Genomic DNA, 17,426 nt, shown 5'->3' on the forward strand with positions numbered 1-17,426 from the left:
CACGCTATGGAGTCAGGTGATTCTCAGCAGAACAAATCATCAGTTTAAGTGCTTCAGAAAGATCTAAAAGCTAACGTAACAATGGAGAATTGTTAAGGAAGAACCTACAACAAGATCTCATTGTTTACAGGATAAAACATGACAATATGCAAAAACAAAGTAAGCAACATAAAAAAAAAAAAGACAATGACAAAATGACAAAGGATAACTGTGATACTAATTCTCCCCAAACCATAAAATATGCTGATAAATATTTGCAGCATCTTTTACAAAGCAGCCTTGAGGATGTGAAAATGAAATATTTTAATTGATAAGCAAATTAAATTGCTATTCAGTTTTTTAACACCTCCCTGGCTGTGGTGCAAATAACCCTCCCATATTTCAAACCCTAACAGCAGTTGCTAGAAATTTATGAACAACCTGATGAAAGTTTCTTTGTATGCTAGATTTACGGCTCTCTGTCCTAATTTCTGTCAGGTTCCTCTTCCCTGCTATCCTCTGAGTGTTTCAGACTTAAATTTATATTTATCTTGAGCAAAAATATGCCAATAGGCACAAGCAGAAATAAAATCACAACCTATTTTGTAACACTTTTACCTACAATGCTAACATCATCTCAGAGTACCACTGTCTGCATCGTGTCTCCAATATCCTCCTTTTCGCTGGTAAGTTTCACAAAGCCTTATTTTACAAATAAACAGTTCTGAATATTTTGTTATTTGAGTAAGTCAGCCTCTATAAATACAATAAAAGGCAACAAACTACTGTACTCTGCCCAGGGATGTTGGATGTTGTTAATAATTCTCAAAAGTGTGAACACTATTTCTGAATATCAACAAGTCAGTGCTTCTTTCTCATAGAAAGCTCTGTAGAAACACCAATTATACAACTGAGAAAACTGTTACTCTTCCTTCTTTTATTATTTTATTAATGCTGTGCATTAGCCACGTGTAGGCATTCTGCTGCATACAGACTTGTGATCCAGCTCTAGCATTTTACAGTTTTAATGACACCTAGACCTGGTGTCATTACCAGAGATAACAGTGGTAACTTCCACTGAAATTAGAGAGGTTTGCTTTTTATCTGTCTCTTATGCACTAAAACACTCTAATTTCAACAAATTTCTCACGTTTCATCCATTACAATATTATAACTTTTTGTTGTTGTTCAAAAGTCCTTTATTTCTGAACATCTTATACTTTTCTACTGGTTTAAGCTCAGTTTTCAGCTCTGTAAGATTTTCATACCACATCTGGAAACATCTTTTCAGATATTTACAGCCACATTTGCAACACAGTTCATGACTCCGAGCATAACATTTTATTTTGCTGTTTCAGTAAAAGCTATACTATTTTGAAACCAGTTTCTTCGTGGGAACATGAAGGGAGGCAGTATGAAATGTCAATTTTTCAAAGTCTAATAAAATTTAGGGAAGAGGATCACAAGACAACTCTCAGAAGGCCAAGAATATCACATGAAGACAGACAGCATTTGCACAGGACCAACCACTTTTTTTTTAAATCTTGCTTTCTTCCAGATTTTGCTGAGTAATGGCATATTTGTTTTTCTTATATACACAGAGATCTGAATCTTGAGAGGATCTGAGAACTTACGAGCCTCTTTTTGTTTAAAAAAAGTAGAACAAAATGAACAACTTCAATGACTAGATACATAATTATTCTACTTTCTTCAGTTATATATGATCTGAGCTTACAAGCCTTGCAAGCTTGGACTATTTTTGCAGCTGAAAAAGCAAAGTTTGCCACTGATTACATTTAGAAAAAATGTTTATTTAACTCTGTCAAGGAACTGTTGAAAGGTTGGCATGGTTCAGTGATTTAAAAAAATGTGACTATTAGTGTATAGCCTAAAAGCAGACGTTCAAATAGCTCTTTCTCGTCTGTTTTGCTGTTTTTTTCCGCTGATTTACTACCGCAGAACAAGCTCTATAGCTCCACCCAGTGTTTATTTTCAAACTTCAAATCTCTGTGTAGGCCATGAGGTAGTTTATTAGAGATGTTTCTAGATGTGGACGAAAATAACCATCTCTCAAAAACTTTTCTAATGTATTCTTCTTTCATGGAATCACTAAATTAGAGAACTGCTTGAGTTGGAAAGGACGTTAAAGATCATTTAGTTTCAAACTCCCTGCCGTGGGAAAAGGTTGCCACCCACTGTATCTTGCTGCCCAGCGTCCTACCTGACCTGGCCTTCAGCACCTCCACCTAAGACTAAACCTCACAGTATCTACCTTTTATAATATGTACATATATCACCAGCTAATCCTGATTCTACAGTGATGAAAAACACTGTCAGTTTTACCTGCAGCTGTATTGTAGCAATGTTAGAACAGCTCTCCCTCAGAAACAACTTAGCTGAGTCTGATGCAAGGCCCTTATAATTATAGAAAATATGATTATTTTTTTCTATGTAGTCTCTGACTACAAAGAGCTAAAACTGAATTGATACTCATTTATTTCAGGCATATCCAGTTCAGTATAGATAGAGAGAATCTCCCAGAGTGAAAAGAGATGGGATCTAGAATAACTGTTAACCGAAGGGCAGTAAGGCTGTTAAGATACAAACTGATAACAAACCAAGCTCTTGAAAAAGACTGTAATTTGTTTGCTTAGTGTTTTATGGCTGTTCACTTAAAATGCTGTGCATGTTTCTGGGCAGTCTCATCAAGAAAATTACAAAGTTCAGATAAAGCCGTACCAGCAAAAATTTTAGAGAGAAATAGCTCAGCCAGAATAAACACCTAATCAAAATAGAGTGTTTTTGCTACAGCTCCCTTTGCTTACCAGATAGAAGCCTGCAGAGGGCACTTCCAATGCCATGTGCACATCAATATTCTGTCAGAGATAATTTAGTGTACTTCTCAGTCTACACAAGTGCTTACAATGAAGAGACATGGAGAACAGAATTAAGGTTAATAGCTACTAATTGTACACAAGAAATGTTCTCTATTTTCGATAGTTCCATTTTCTGTTTTTGCTTTGTTCCTTTCTATCTTTCACATTCATCTACTGAATAAGAGAGTACAAATGATTTTCATCTCAAAATCTGCAAGTCAGGATCCTGCATCTTGGACACAAATGGAGTCTTGTGTTCTGGGTGATGTCTAAAATCAGATTTCTGCCTTCAGTGACTCTTCCTTTATTTCCTTTATTTTTTACCTTCAGACTATTCGGTTATTCTTAAAATCCAACAGCAGAGTGAAGGCATTACTTGTTACAGATAACACTTTTCAGGTGTTATCAATAACACATACAAATTAGTGTATTAAGTTACGCTAATTTATAACTAAGATAATAAACATAGTATTATCAGTATAATACATCAGTATAATTTAAATGCACTTTTGTGAGTTACAGATGATAATAGATATAATACAACAAATATTTGCGACGTTCCAGGAACACATAATACAGTAAACAAAACATATAACTAACATTAAATCTAGGCCGTCCTATCTACCAGCACTTCCCTATGCCAGAGCTCCTATCTCTCCAAACATCTTGTCTGCAATTCTGTATCCAAATCATATACTGTAACCATACTATATACTCAGTACCTCATGCAGTGACTGTTACTTAGCAAAAAACATACAGTCACCACCCCCCAAAAGCTTAATTAATTTATTTCCTTCTTTCCACAGATGGCAGCTTGCAAGGTTCTTGTATGGGAACTGCTGAATTATGGCCTGAACCTCTGATTGACCACCTGAGGCACGCAATGAATCAGCCCTGGGAGCACAGGTGAAGACAATTCTCCTGTGCTACTGGAAGCTTCCTAGACCCCATTTAAGAGCTGACTACCAGTGGGTTAGGATCTCTTTTGGAAATTGCTCCTCTTGGAGTCTTCTCAGCAAGCCCAGGATAAGGGTAAGCTTTCTTTCTATTCTACTTTAGCATGATAACCTGTTTAGCCTAACTTTTTTTGTATGTTTCTTAATTACAACATCTGTATATTCATTGACTATACAGTTCTTTGGTCAGTTTGTTTACAGAAAATAGAAATTGTTTTTCTGGTGCTATTTATATAGAAAATATGCCAGGAATCACATACTAGAGGAATCACATACTAGAGCCACTTAGCTCCTTCTGTAATCCCTTTTTCCTGCTGGAAAGCCATAGAGAGTTTGTCCATAGTCTTTTCATTGATCAGAGGAGACTGAATGAAAATCACTGACCTTCAGGGCAGTGATATTTTTCCTGGAGTCTGCACAGTCTAAAAGAACAAACTTAATGTTTAAAATATTAAAACAACCTATGATTCCAGACATTTCATTTCAATGGTGTCAAACATCAAAATTCTTTAATTAATGCAACTCTCCAGGCATATTCAGAAATCACATTAGTGTTCAGCAAAGTAATTGTGTGCACAAACAAATTCTTCAGTGACTGGCTACTTAAGAAACTAAGATCATACTCCTTATTCACTGAACCCAAGATAATAAAGTCTGAAAGACAACCTTGAATTCCTAAGTATATTTTCATATGTTTTCATATGTGGCTTTGCAGACAACTAGTCTTAACATTTAGTTCATAGCTTCTTTACTTTTTCTTTTAAAAATACATTCAAATTTTCAACATGATGTAGCAAGTAACTTCCCTTCCGTTACTGTTGGTGGTTGTTGTTGTTTTAAAAAAAAAAAAAAAACTTTTCAAAAAGGAAGTTAAAATGAAATCATGCTTGTGGGTGTTCAACAGGAAAATAAGTTGAATGCTTGCCCTATCTCATTCTATTTTGTATGAATCTGCTCTTAATGAAAAACGTCATTTTTGCTGGGTCAAGAGATGACTAAGAACAGGCAATTTAAATTACAGGCTAGTGTATAGCAGCCCTCTCATTTCTGTACCAGAAACCTATGAGGTGAATGACAAGTTTGTTCCATAGTTCTAAGAAGCCAAGGTAACTTAATAACTATCTTCTAATGTACATGACAGAGATACTCATGCATTCTTACATACCTTCTATTGTTTATGACATAATACCTGCTTTGTCAAAAAGGGTTGGCAAGAACTTCATGCTATTGTTTCATTACCAGTCTATCTGTAAGGCTATGGTTGTTCTTTGTTTTTTCATTATGTTCTTTTTTTGTTTTGTTTTGTTTTTTTCCTTTAAGCTGCAAATGGTGATAATCTAACACACTTATGGCATTAACTGCAAAGAATCTAACACTGGTAGCTCTGCAGAATGACTACACTACTGCAATGTTTTCACCCTGGGTCTGCAATCAGCAGCATCTGTCTCCTCTTTTTCAATAGCTTGCTTGCAGTAAGGCCTATGTATCTAGGCTTAGGTTATTTCAAAGTTCCTGCATGCTCCCACAGCTCTGCGTGAGCACTTCTTTTTCAGGAAACAGTTATCTCAAGTGTTCAGTTTGCAAAACTTCATGACTACCATTGTGTAGGCAGATGAAAGCGAGTCATCTTCAGCTGTGTGAACTTGATGATGATTAACAACTGGACCTCTGTGTATGAAGGGCTTTCACAATTGTGTCCAGCCTTGTTATCATAGTCTCTCTGCTACATTCTGTCCCTGTGACTGGCAGACACTGCCAGATCTGTTGAAGGATCTCTCAGCTTGGTCGTCTGCATGCTTGTATTACCATACATCTTTTTGCCTCTCAGGGTAGTCTGACTCACATTCCCATATCACAACACCAAGAAATAGGTTTATGTTGTTGTTGTACTCAAACAGTGTATGAATCAAAAAAGTCCATTATCTTGCTACAAAATTATTGCACTAGGCATCTAAATATGCTCTTGATTCAGATCCTAACATTTACCAAAAATGACACAGCTTGGATCATATCCTTATTACTGATATGAACATTTTAATAATAACAATTCTAGGTAAAATATAGTATGATTCGTGTTGGTGAGCTTCCCATCATTATTCCTGACTCTCTGCAGTGCCTCATGTCTTTCCTCAATTAAAGCAACAACAGTAATGATGTAAATATGACAAAGCATTAGTCTTCCCTTTTTGCACATTACCATTTTTCCACCGTAGTTGCTATTGATAGCAGTAGTTTTCCTTCATTAACGTTATTCTCAGCATACTACCCAGTATTACTCATCTGAAACAGTATGACCTGGAAGCATATTGCTTCTTATGCATACGTGTGTTATAACATCATAGTGTTAAATAAGGGAGCCATATGGAACTACTGAAAACATGCTTATGTTTTTTTTCCCATGGATTTTGATAAATTTATCAGCACTTCCATTAAGTAAGGCTGAACAAATGTGAATAATCGAGAAGAAATGTGATTCTAAAAGTCATATCTATACTTCAAGATATATTTCATGGTATTTATTTCCTACATGAGAATTAGAAAGTGTTTTAATAAACAGGATACTGCTATACTCCCAAAAATTAATTTACTAATTTAGAGCACTCATTATCAGTAAAGCAGACCAAAACGGGTTCAGAGAAGAGTCTATAGTAAAGATAATGCATGTAGCAAATGTGCTGACTGGCATCTGTCTGATGGTAGGGTACATGATGGCAAGGCTTTTCCAAGATGCATGTTCAGAAAACTAAGGTAAAAATATCTTGATGTTCTGCTGCCATAGGTGTACTTCCAAGATATATTAGTTATGTTTGTTCAAAAACATACAGATTTCAGCTGAAATATGGTATTTGTATAGAAACAAAACATCTTTATTACCAGAAGAGGTGTTACGATAGAACAAACCTTAGTTGGGGGAAGAGGCCATGTTCTTTGAAGGGAACTAGTTAATATGCATACAGCTTGACTTTTCTGGGGACACCACAGGTCACAGGAACTCCTGTAACAAGAAGGACAGAGAAAACAATTTATTAAGCTTCCTTGAGGTTTAAAATACTTAAGACTGTGTCTTTCTAATTCATGTGCTGGCCTTGGAATGATATAGACGCATACTGAAAATTCCCTTTCACTTTTTTCTATCCCCTGCCCCAAAGAGATCAGCCTCACTCACTATATCCAACAGTGTACCCGAGCCTTGGACAATTTTCCCTTCTCGCTAAATGCTTCTGATCTCTCTTTCATCTATGAATAAAGCACTTCAACAATTTTGGAAACTAGTCTGGAGAATAGGCATTGGTGGAAAAATAGCCTAAAGAAAAATGTTTAGGTTTTTTATTTTTTTGGATAAATGCATTTGTTTATCTAGTTCATCACTTGATGGAAGAAATGCTATTACCAACATCTAACAGAAACTTGGTGCCAAGACTACACCATTGCACACACACTGCAAGTGTGATTCTTCTTGTACCTGCATTCCTTCTTTCCAAAAGAGCTTCAGTGCCACCATCTGTACTAGTAACTCACCCAGATCTCTTTATCAAGGTAAAAAAATCTTCTCTGCTGCCGGTAAATCTCTTCTTTTCCTGAATGGCAGGCTTGTTGCAAAGAGACCTATTTTGAATGAAACCTCTATCGGGACAGCAGCCTGACACGTGGCCAGGCTGCAAAGAACTACAGTTCGAGTACGCAGTCTTGCTCCCGTATCTCCAGGTGGCAGATAAGGGAGATGAGACTGAGGCACCGTTTTTGGGTCTGATGGATCACAGAATCACAGGAAAACCCGAGTTGGAGAAGACCCCAACGATCGAGTCCAGCTTCTGGCTACACACAGAACGCCCAAAATTCAAACCCTATGTCTGAGAGTACCGCCCAAACACTCTTTGAACTCCAGCAATCCTCTCACGCGACCACTGGAAAACACGCCCCATGCCCACCGCCCTCTGGTGACGAGCCCCGCCTTAAGCCCCACCTCTAATACAACCTCGCGCCACCTCCTCTGGCCCTGCCGCTGCCACCCAACACATGCGCATGCGTCGTCCACCACGCGTCGGGGGAAGAGCGCCGCGCATGCGCACAACGCCCGCCCCACCCCTTCACCCGGCACGCCCCCTCCGCGCGCCTACGGCGGGGGACCTCGACACGGCGCCCCCGGAGCTGTGGGGGCGGAGCCGCCTCCGCCTCTGACGTCATTTCCGCGCGGCCCCGTGGCTGCAGCCAATGGGCGCCTCCGCGGCCGGCCCCGCCCCTTCCCCCTTCCTCCGCCGCGGAGCCGCCGTTGCGCTCGGGGCCGTGGCGGTGGGACCGGAGCGGGGGCGGGGAGATGGCGGCGGAGGCCCGAGCGGCGACCACCACAGCGACACCCAGAGCGGGTGGGAGAGGCACCCGCGAGAGGGAGGAGCCGCCGCGACTGCCGCCGGCGCGCGCACAGCTGTGACCGCTCGCCTCTCTCAGGCCGCGGCCCGCCGGACGCACGTCCTCTCCTCGCGCTCTTCGCCGCGGCTCCGATCCCGTTCCCACCGTCTCCCCTCCGCGCGGCAGCGGCGGCGGCTCGAGCCCGGCCGGGAGCCCTCGGCTGTCCTTCTCCTGGGCGGCGGCGGTGATTATGCGCGGGCGGCCCCGGGCCCTGCGGCGCTCCGAGCCCCTGGTCCCGAGGCCGTCGCGTGGGCGGGGAGCGCTCCCCGCCTAGGCCCAGCGAGCGGGCGGCCGGGAAGCCGCAGCCATGTACTTCCTCAGCGGCTGGCCGAAGCGGCTGCTGTGCCCGCTGGAGCGCCTGGAGCCGCCTCTACACATCCAGACGGACCCCCGGAGGGCCTTCTTCGCGGTGCTGTCCTCCTCGCAGCTCAGCATCTGGTACTGCAGGGTGAGTGTCCCGGCCGCGCCCGGCCCTGTCGTGTGGGATCCGTCCTGCTCTGGAGGGTTCATGGCGATGCGGATCGGAGCTCGCGGAGCCCTGAGCTACTTGTGAGTCGCTCCTGTGGGCCGGTGCTGTGCAGCCTGTTTGTTTGCTGCTGGCAGAGCAGTGTCAGGAAAACACGAGGCCCATCTGCTCGGACTGCACCACTTATTCCCCGACATGACACTTGGAACCAACTTTCTTTTCTTTCTCATTTTTTACTTTGGCTCACAGGCGTGACGTAGAGACTGCTTGTGGGACTGTTACTGCAAACGTGCTTCATGTCTTTTGTGTGCATACGTTACATGTTCTATATAAAAGAGCCTGTAAGCATTAAGAAAACCAGCAACAAAGAACGTGTGTTTTTTTTTAATAAAGCAAGACTGTTTGTGACGACTACTTGTGTGATCCAGAACTCCACAAACTTTGTTTGATGAGAGTTTAACTGGTTTTTGACCCTGAGAACAGGCATTGCAATGGCTTTCGTTGGAAGTTGCTGCTTTAGCAGTGTCGCTTGAAACTGCACATGATTGCTATTAAATGCTTTGATTTAAATTAGCTTTGGTAAGATTGTTAACAAAAAATGCTGCATGTCAGTTTGATTTGGCGCAGCATTACAAAGCAGTTGTGATATTGACTTTAAATTTCGATGCTGGATATTTTAAAATTCTGTCTTAAGTAAGATCTCTGCATGTCTACGAGTATGTCTGATTCTGGGTAACTTTATGAGTCCATCTCAGATTACAGAGAAAAGTGAAAATCCAATTTTAGAAAGCTGGTATAGAGCAGTGTCAAACGACAAGTCATAGTCTTAAAGTCTTGCTTGAAGTTATGCTGAGATTTCATCACTCTGTGCTGTGCTCTGTCTATTAATTAGTTCCTGGGCAGGGTGCCCATGCTGTATTTTAACTTTCATGTGTATTGCATCAGGGAGTATCAGCCCAGTACCTGTGCCGTGTGAACTTCGTCATGTGGCCTGTGGTCCCTTTGGTTTGTGCTGTGTAGTGTAGAAGTATGCAGCCTGCTAGATTTTGCTGGTTGTTAGATCTCTAGCTGTAGTTGTCAACAAAACATAATTGGTGGCCTTTTCTGGGAACATAGGTAAATGAGAACAGGTTTGTAGAATGCTTTGCAAGGTGTGTCCTATTGTCCAGAAGGCAGTTTATTTTACGGTGCGCTTACAGGGGCTGCGTAAATTACCCGTGTTCATTACCTGACAAGTTTGGACTTGTATTGGAATGCTGAACAATGTGTAGCTGACAGAAAGAAAGATGGAAGTGTAGAGGAATGTACTTGTTGCAGGAAAGTTTGAGCAAACTCATAGATCATGAAAAATTTCTCAGTGCATTCAGTTCCAGTATGTAATGGTTTACTTTAACACTGATTTTGCCAGACTTGATTTTAGACTACCAAAAAATTACATTGTCACCTATAAGACAGAGATTAATGTTGAACATTTTTTATGAGACTATTGCACTGTTAAGCGTATTTATTGCAAGTGTGTTTTTTTTTTAAGGGTCAAGTCATATGTTTAATTGTTCTGAAATAAACTAAAATTGTAGCATTCTAGAAAATGTTATCATTAGGCAAACGTATCTTCTTTAGAACAAAGCTGTTTTTTAGTCTGGTTGAACTAATTCAGTTTTCTGAAGTGGAAAAGACTGCAGGCTGATGTGCTTGTTAGAGCTTAATGCTATCACAAATATATATTCAAAGCTTTGTGTAAGAATGAAGTGATAAGGCTGCTGAAACTGTCCTAAGGTTTTCAAGAACAAGAGGCCCTTTTAAATACTCCCCAAATTGTGAACTTACATTGAGTGTTGTGTGTTTTTTCAAATGTAGTGGTAATGTTTAAAGGTCCTTTTTATCTACTGTGTATTAGAACCTAACAATAGGGAAAATCTCTCTGAAAGTGTGGATTGGTTCTGGGGTTGGAAACCATATAGATATTAAGGTTAGAAAATGATTTAAATGACATGGATAAAAACAGATCAAATTATCTTAGTGTCTTTGAGTAAAAAGTTTCAGGACTGCTTAATTTGTTTGTAGAGTGAGTTTAGATTGTAGATACAAAGACCACTAATCAGTGATGAACTTATTTCATCACTTGCTGAGCACGTTCACCCCATATATGTATATTTGTTTATAAATTGTATGTGTGTATTACTGTACTTATTTGTATGTTATAAAACACACACAAAATAGAAAGTAAGGAACGAAAGGATAAACTAAAAGGATAGTTTATTTCTTTTAATTATTTCTTTTAATTTTTATTAAAGGTGAAAAAAAAAAATGCTTTCTTGTTACCCGGTGGATTCTCTTGCATGTGCCCTAGTTTGGAGACCGCTGATCTAAGTGTTTTTCTTGAATATTTAATAAGAAATTTATGGCCACAGTACATTTATTGTCATTGAAAGCCAACGAACCTGTTTTCATTGACAGCATTGGAAAGTTGTTTGACTATTCTGCTAATGTTAGATACTTGGATGTTTAAAACATGAAACTTCAGTTATTGAAAGAAACTTTCTGAAATACTAAAAAGAGGTAATTTATTAACCCGGGAACTGAAATTGTACTTTCCTGTGGCTGCTGTGCAGTTGGAAGAGTTGTCATCTTCACTGCTTGGACTGGTATTTTTGTGGCTACTATTGGCTACTATTGGATTTATGGGGCCAGCCAACTTCAACAAGTGGAAGCTTGCTTTTCCTTGCTCATGGAGGAATGAGAGGAGTATTGTTCTTAGCTCATTGAGAGTGTTACTCCTTTGAGTAACTTTTTATTTTAGATCAGATTGGTTATCTCAAGAAATAAGAACTTGAGGCAGTTTAGGGAATTTAGTTATTCTCCAGATATTGAGTGAAGATGTGTGTAGCTGTAGAATATGTGACAAAGGCATGGATTTTTCCGCTGCAAACGTTGAAGAGTAAAACAAGAATAGAGTCTGGTGACGTAGTTGCACATGTAAATATAGTCTAGTATTTCCTTTCTTTGATCTTAACAGACTGATGGCAATGACAGAAATAAGTACCAGCCTTAAATATTTAATGAAAACCCTTGCACATTGTCATACTGTCTGGTATGACTCTGCCTTTCATTACCAGTCCTGCAAGCTCTCTAGAGTCTATTCATTTTGAGGAAAATACTATAATTACCTAGATGTTTACCAACTTACAATTTATATCTACCCATGTTTTTAAACTTTTCTTTTTGTGATATTCTGATAAAGAGATAACTGAACTATAAGTTTATGGGATAGCATCCATGTCAGAATCCTAGATTGCTGAGTAATCTATCTTTATTCTAAATGCTGACTTTCTTCTATATTCTTCTAAGACACTCTTCATGCGCTTTTCAGTCTCTAATTGGTTCTCAGTTAGAATTGAGCTTGATACATTCTTTAAGCAAATTGGACACAACAGGGAACTGTGCTTTTCTTAGAGAAGTGGTCTCTGTAACCTGGAATTTTGGCATGCTATAGAAGGAGTTGTTTGTGACACCAGTGCTTATAGGAAATGCGATGTGTGAAAAGATGCGTGTGTGGTAAAATGTCATTGTTACTGTATTTTTTTTTTTAATTATAGGTGACTATTAAAAGAAAAAAAAAAAAAAAACTGATTGTTTTCACTGTGCTTCTAGGATTAGGCTTTCAGAGTGATGCATTTATCCCAGAACTCTAAGGAGAACAGCTTGTTGAGTATTGTAGTATGTTTCTTTTTCCTTGATAGGATTAGATACAATCTCTCTAGCATTTTGATTTGAAATTTTGTTGGACTATGGAGGTCAGACATATTGATAATGACCTGTGGTTACACATTGTAAACAATGTGGCACAAATGGCATCAGTGCAAGCTGGATGTCTTGCTGCTTCTGTTGTGGTTTGTGGGTTTTTTGGTTGTTTTTTTTCTTTCTTCTTCTTTCTTCTTCTTTCTTCTTCTTTCTTCTTCTTTCTTCTTCTTTCTTCTTCTTTCTTCTTCTTTCTTCTTCTTTCTTCTTCTTTCTTCTTCTTTCTTCTTCTTTCTTCTTCTTTCTTCTTCTTTCTTCTTCTTTCTTCTTCTTTCTTCTTCTTTCTTCTTTTTTTTTCTTTTTTTTTCTTTTTTTTTTTTTTTTTTCATAGTAGTTTGTTCTCTGGGATTCTGACTTCTCACAGATACCTGTCAGGGATTGGTGTGAAAAGGCCACTTCTTTTTGCACTCTGGTGAGTGACAGCTGTTCCATTGCTTCCATTATAAGGTTATTTATGACTTACGTTAAATAAAAAAAAAAAAAAAAAAAGATAGAAAAATACCTATGGGACTGATGAACTTGTCATATGAAATGTAAAGTTCTCATGTTAATATTAGCATGCCTTTTTGGTTTATCCTCTATTAATATCAACTAGATGACCCTTCAAAAACATTGCAAAATTATTTACCTGAAGAGAATACTGTCTTTGTTGTGAGCTCTGACTTTCCAAGCAGTTGCACATAAAATTGTTTGTCTGTGTAAGGTCAGGTATTATGTTAGAGGTTTTGTAAATTTGCTCTTCATCACAGAGTCCCGTTTTTCCATAATTCAAATTCAAGCACTTGATAATTCATGGGACTGAGAAACAGCAAAGAGTACAGCCTTTTTTACTGGCAGTGTTTTTGAGCAGTAGACTGTCTGAAAACTTTTACGTGGGAAAGGCGGTGATTGCCATCAGCTAGGCAGTTCTGCAGCAATTTGGTTTTTCTTCTTCCAGAGCAGCTTCTGTGAAGCACAGTATTTGGAGTTTTTCATGTTGCAGTATGTAAAATCATGAGTCTTAGTGCCTTACAGGAACATCTACAATCCTCAGAGAGTGTTAGTTCACACTTCTGCTAATTTTTTGGCTGACTATAAATGGCAGTGTTCCTGTTTTGTTCTTTCTGTCTTTGTTCAAGTCAGTTCTCAGTAAAGATGAAGGAACATTAATAGGTTTCAGTATTTGAATCTACACGTGCTGTTAGGTTTGTAATTCTCAAACTTAGTCCAGTAGTTTTATGTTGTATTTGCTGGCCTATTTAAACTGTTTAATGTGCTTTATGCATGGTTTGCCACTAACCCACAGCAGTCAAACCACAGTATCCAAATTAAGGAAAACTTATGCTGTCATTATGTTACATTCTGTCAAACAACCAGTGACTCTACCTCTCTCCAGTTGGTGAATGTATCATATTATTTTGAGGCCTTTGAACACCTCAATAAAAGCAAGCACTTGGTCCTGTGAGAGTTGCTGTTCAAGTCTGTATGACTTGTAGTATTTAAAGATGGCCAGTTCACATTTAAGAGTCTGTTCAATGTGTATTCACTTCACATGGTGGAATGCCCATCTTTGGAGAAGTAAACCTATAATGTCTCCTGTCTAGTTTGCTGAGAGATTTTTATGTACGGCCAGTATATCTTGATAGACCTCTTCATTAAAAATTAATTCATATGATCCAATGATGAAGTTATTTGCAAAAAGAAAGGAAGTGAGAAAGGTGGTATGCTCTTTGTCAGATAGAGTTGAATAAAACTATTGATTTCAAATAACTTTCATTGATTGTTTTTTGTGGTGTCCATCTTTCTCAGTTAAAAGTCCAAGGGAACTCTTACTAAGCAATGTTACAACAACTGCTAATGAAATTAAAGTCAGTTTTAAAGCAAGTAGTTGAATTGAATGTCTTTGCCTGTGAAATTGCCTTGGTACAGTAAGGGTTTTATAGGTAGTGCAATCTTTCTGTTTCAGTACTAGTCATCCAAAATATTTCATTTCTTTTTTAATTAAAAAACTTTTTTTTAATGTTAGAAAGTATTAATCATAAAAGATTCAGAGTATGAGACCTGCAGAAAGGGTTCTTCTGAGAAGATAGGCAAAGTAACTGAGTGGTGGATAAGAAAGGAAGGAGATGTGGTATATTTAAGTGTGGGAACAGGAAGTTGTGTTTTATTTATCTCTTTTTTTTTATTACAGGAATACTAGAGAATTAACTTAATCTTTGGTGGAGATATTACTGTGCATTTTTTAATCATTGCCTTCCCTTTTCCCCTTTTTATCTATTTTTGTATCTTTTGAGCATTCTCCCCCACTGTTCTATTCATAAGCAAGTGCTGGCTTCTGGATTCTGTTTTTGCTTGACCTGATATTCTTTATGAGAGCAAAATGTACTATACCAAAATGCTAGGCTTTCTTTGCAACGGATTAAGAAATGTCTTCTCATCTATTCTGGGAAGCTTCTGCTAGCTTTAAGTTGCAGTTTGAGTGAAAGAATCATTACTAGTTTCACAGGAAATCTTCATTTCTTCCTTTCTTAAGAACTGAAGATGTTTACTTATGTATTGTAGACTTTTTTTAAAAACAACTGTTTTCATTTGCTAGGTTACTTCCTATGTTTCTCTAATCACAAGTTTCTACAAAAGCTGTGATTCTGCCGTTAAAAAGTTTAGTGAAGGTAGACTTTAAGCATTGTAAAGAAGCAGAATCATTGTCTTGATTTATCTTTCATATCTTGAGCTTAACTGGATTTCTTTAAAATTTTCGGTAGTTGCGTGCTGAAGTGTGGAGAACTAAAAAAAAAATCATGTGCAGTTTTCATGAAGATGATGTAGGGAACTGGTTATCTCAACAGAAATGCAGAGATGTAGGGAAAATTCTGTGCAATAGAGTCTAAATACTGTTTTTATACAGACTGAGAGTTAATTATCTAAAACTAATCAGAGAAAGGTATTATATTGACTAGGCCCTTTTGTTTTTTAAAAATGTTTATTGAATGATTTGTTCCACGTGGGGCCAAGTACTTAAAATTAAGCTGATAGACTTCTTTTTCGTACGATATACTTCTGTGCTGTTATACCTGTTAGGTCACTTTTTTTGGTAGTAAATGACTTCAGATGTAAAACGGCTGTTTCATTTGTGTATGCAGAACATGCTACCTTCAAGGTGTGTGAAGCTTATAGCCATTCTCACTTTAGTGTGGAGCTTGTAAACCTAGGCAGTGAAAGTTCTTCTCTTAGGGATTTTCAAAACTCGTAGTTTCCAGTTTCTGAAAGTGGAAATAAATTGCACTGGTGAAATACTTATGGTTTAAACATTAGTTAGGTAGGTAGACTTCCTGATTTATTGAGTTAGAAATCAATCTGCTTGCTAGTAGGAGACTACTGAAACTCAGAATGATAAAATAAGCAGGTACTCCTAATGGTAACTCCTCTAGTTTTCATCTGTAAAAACAAAATGTAAATCAACCTAGTGATCAGTTCTGTGTAAATTTTACAATAGCTGTGTATGCAGAATGTACTCCAAGATTCTAAGGTGTATCAACATCTTTCTCACAGATTTGTACTGTCACAAGGATGTTACAGTACAAATGTGGTCGTCATGATTTGTAGAAGTATTAATAGAGAAAGAAAATTGTTGTGCATTAATGATTTTTATTTTGCACTTTTTATTTTGCCTGCTTCTGAAATTCTTAAAGCGCAGGAGTGCTTTAAGATTGGTGTTAGAATGATCAGAGCAGATTACTACGATTGTACTGTCGCGTTCGTGATTGTACTTCTTTTCCGTTCACATCTAAGACATTTAACTTGGTTTTAAACCAAATGGTGAAAGACCATGTAGTTCACAAGAGCAATAAAAAAAATTCCAGTACGAGTAATCTATTTAGTGTTAGTTTACTTGATCTACTAGTAACTGAAAGAAAAAGAAAAGCCGTCTGAACTGAAAAGGTAAAGAATAGTTTACTTGTTGTACTTTCCAGTATAAATTCTTAACTTTATTTTTGGGAAGTCAGTTCTATCTAGATGTGAAATCTAATTAATAGAACTGGGCACAGATTGCAGAGTCATACTATAAATATGCAAAGGCTGACTGTCTGTGTGGTATTAATTAAACTCCTTGTTTACATATGTGCTAATTTCATACTAATTTGTTTGTAGCTCTGCTTTTTTTTTGTAAGGAAACTTGAAGCAACTGGTTTCAAATGTGGTGGTAGTAAATACTCACCTAATTACGGGACAGTCTTAAATTGATGTCATCTCTGACTGTTGTGACAGATTATTTTTCCCATCCAGCTGCTGGGGTACTGTACTTTTTTTTTTTTTGGGATGTAGAATTTGTTGCTACTGCTCTGAAAAAGAAACCAAAACATTTAATATGGTTAAAGAAAGTGTCTGTTGTATTGATAAGGAGAAACTTCTAGAAAGAGCTTGGTTTGTTTAATGTAGCTGAAGGCTAAGGAAGCATGGTTGTGTTCAAATGAATGTATATGCACATATTTCTCTGTCTTCTTTCCCAGTGGGGGAGGGCAGCAAACAAGGGAATACCTGTCTAAGCTGAAAGCTATTATTAGTTCAAGAATGAGAAAAGTGAAAACAGATCTTAAGTATGTTTAGAGAGGAAGACTGTTTCTAAGCCTGGGAGCAAAAAGAGGGAGTCTTTCATTAGGATTTTATGTCAGCTCTAAACTGTTTTCAAGAAAGGGAATGAAGACTGTGCTTTTGGTAGCTTTGTCTGAGCCTCATGACACTGGAAATCATGATCTGGTACCCAGGAATAAAGATAGATATGAGCACTTCCCTTCATATGCAAAATCAGTTCAACAAACTGTAGAAGCTGTTTGCATCATTTCTGGTGACCTCTTCTTGAGGAGATGTGAAAAAGATTTTCTGGGTATTATCTATTTAATACAGTGGTCCATCTGTTTAGCAGAAACAATATGAATAGATTGCACCAAATCTTTCACAAAGAATTTT

At 38.2% G+C, this 17,426-nt stretch overlaps 1 protein-coding gene and 1 long non-coding RNA gene across 5 annotated transcripts in view; one reads left to right on the top strand and one right to left on the bottom strand.

The window, feature by feature from the left end:
- LOC146542183 (uncharacterized) overlaps nucleotides 1-7,883 on the bottom strand; it is a 49,694-nt gene extending 41,811 nt beyond the window's left edge. For both annotated transcript variants that reach the window (XR_014880362.1, XR_014880361.1), the window contains exons 1-2: nucleotides 7,331-7,883; nucleotides 6,713-6,806 (exon numbers count right to left, since the gene is read on the bottom strand). This is a non-coding gene — a long non-coding RNA (uncharacterized LOC146542183). The remainder of the gene's footprint in view (nucleotides 1-6,712; nucleotides 6,807-7,330) is intronic.
- Nucleotides 7,884-8,006: 123 nt separating this feature from the next.
- Nucleotides 8,007-17,426, top strand: part of RIC1 (RIC1 partner of RAB6A GEF complex) — a 50,432-nt gene continuing 41,012 nt past the window's right edge. For 2 of the 3 annotated variants that reach the window (XM_085212612.1, XM_085212613.1), the window contains exon 1: nucleotides 8,008-8,666. In XM_085212612.1, the coding sequence (XP_085068738.1) occupies nucleotides 8,526-8,666 (141 nt within the window). In that variant the 5' untranslated portion in view covers nucleotides 8,008-8,525. Of the gene's footprint in view, nucleotides 8,667-17,426 lie in introns of all 3 variants that reach the window. The other variant, XM_085212614.1, reaches the window with a different exon arrangement.

This window comes from Meleagris gallopavo, chromosome Z, assembly GCF_905368555.1.
Source record: "Meleagris gallopavo chromosome Z, MGAL_WU_HG_1.1, whole genome shotgun sequence".
Taxonomy (NCBI): domain Eukaryota; kingdom Metazoa; phylum Chordata; class Aves; order Galliformes; family Phasianidae; genus Meleagris; species Meleagris gallopavo.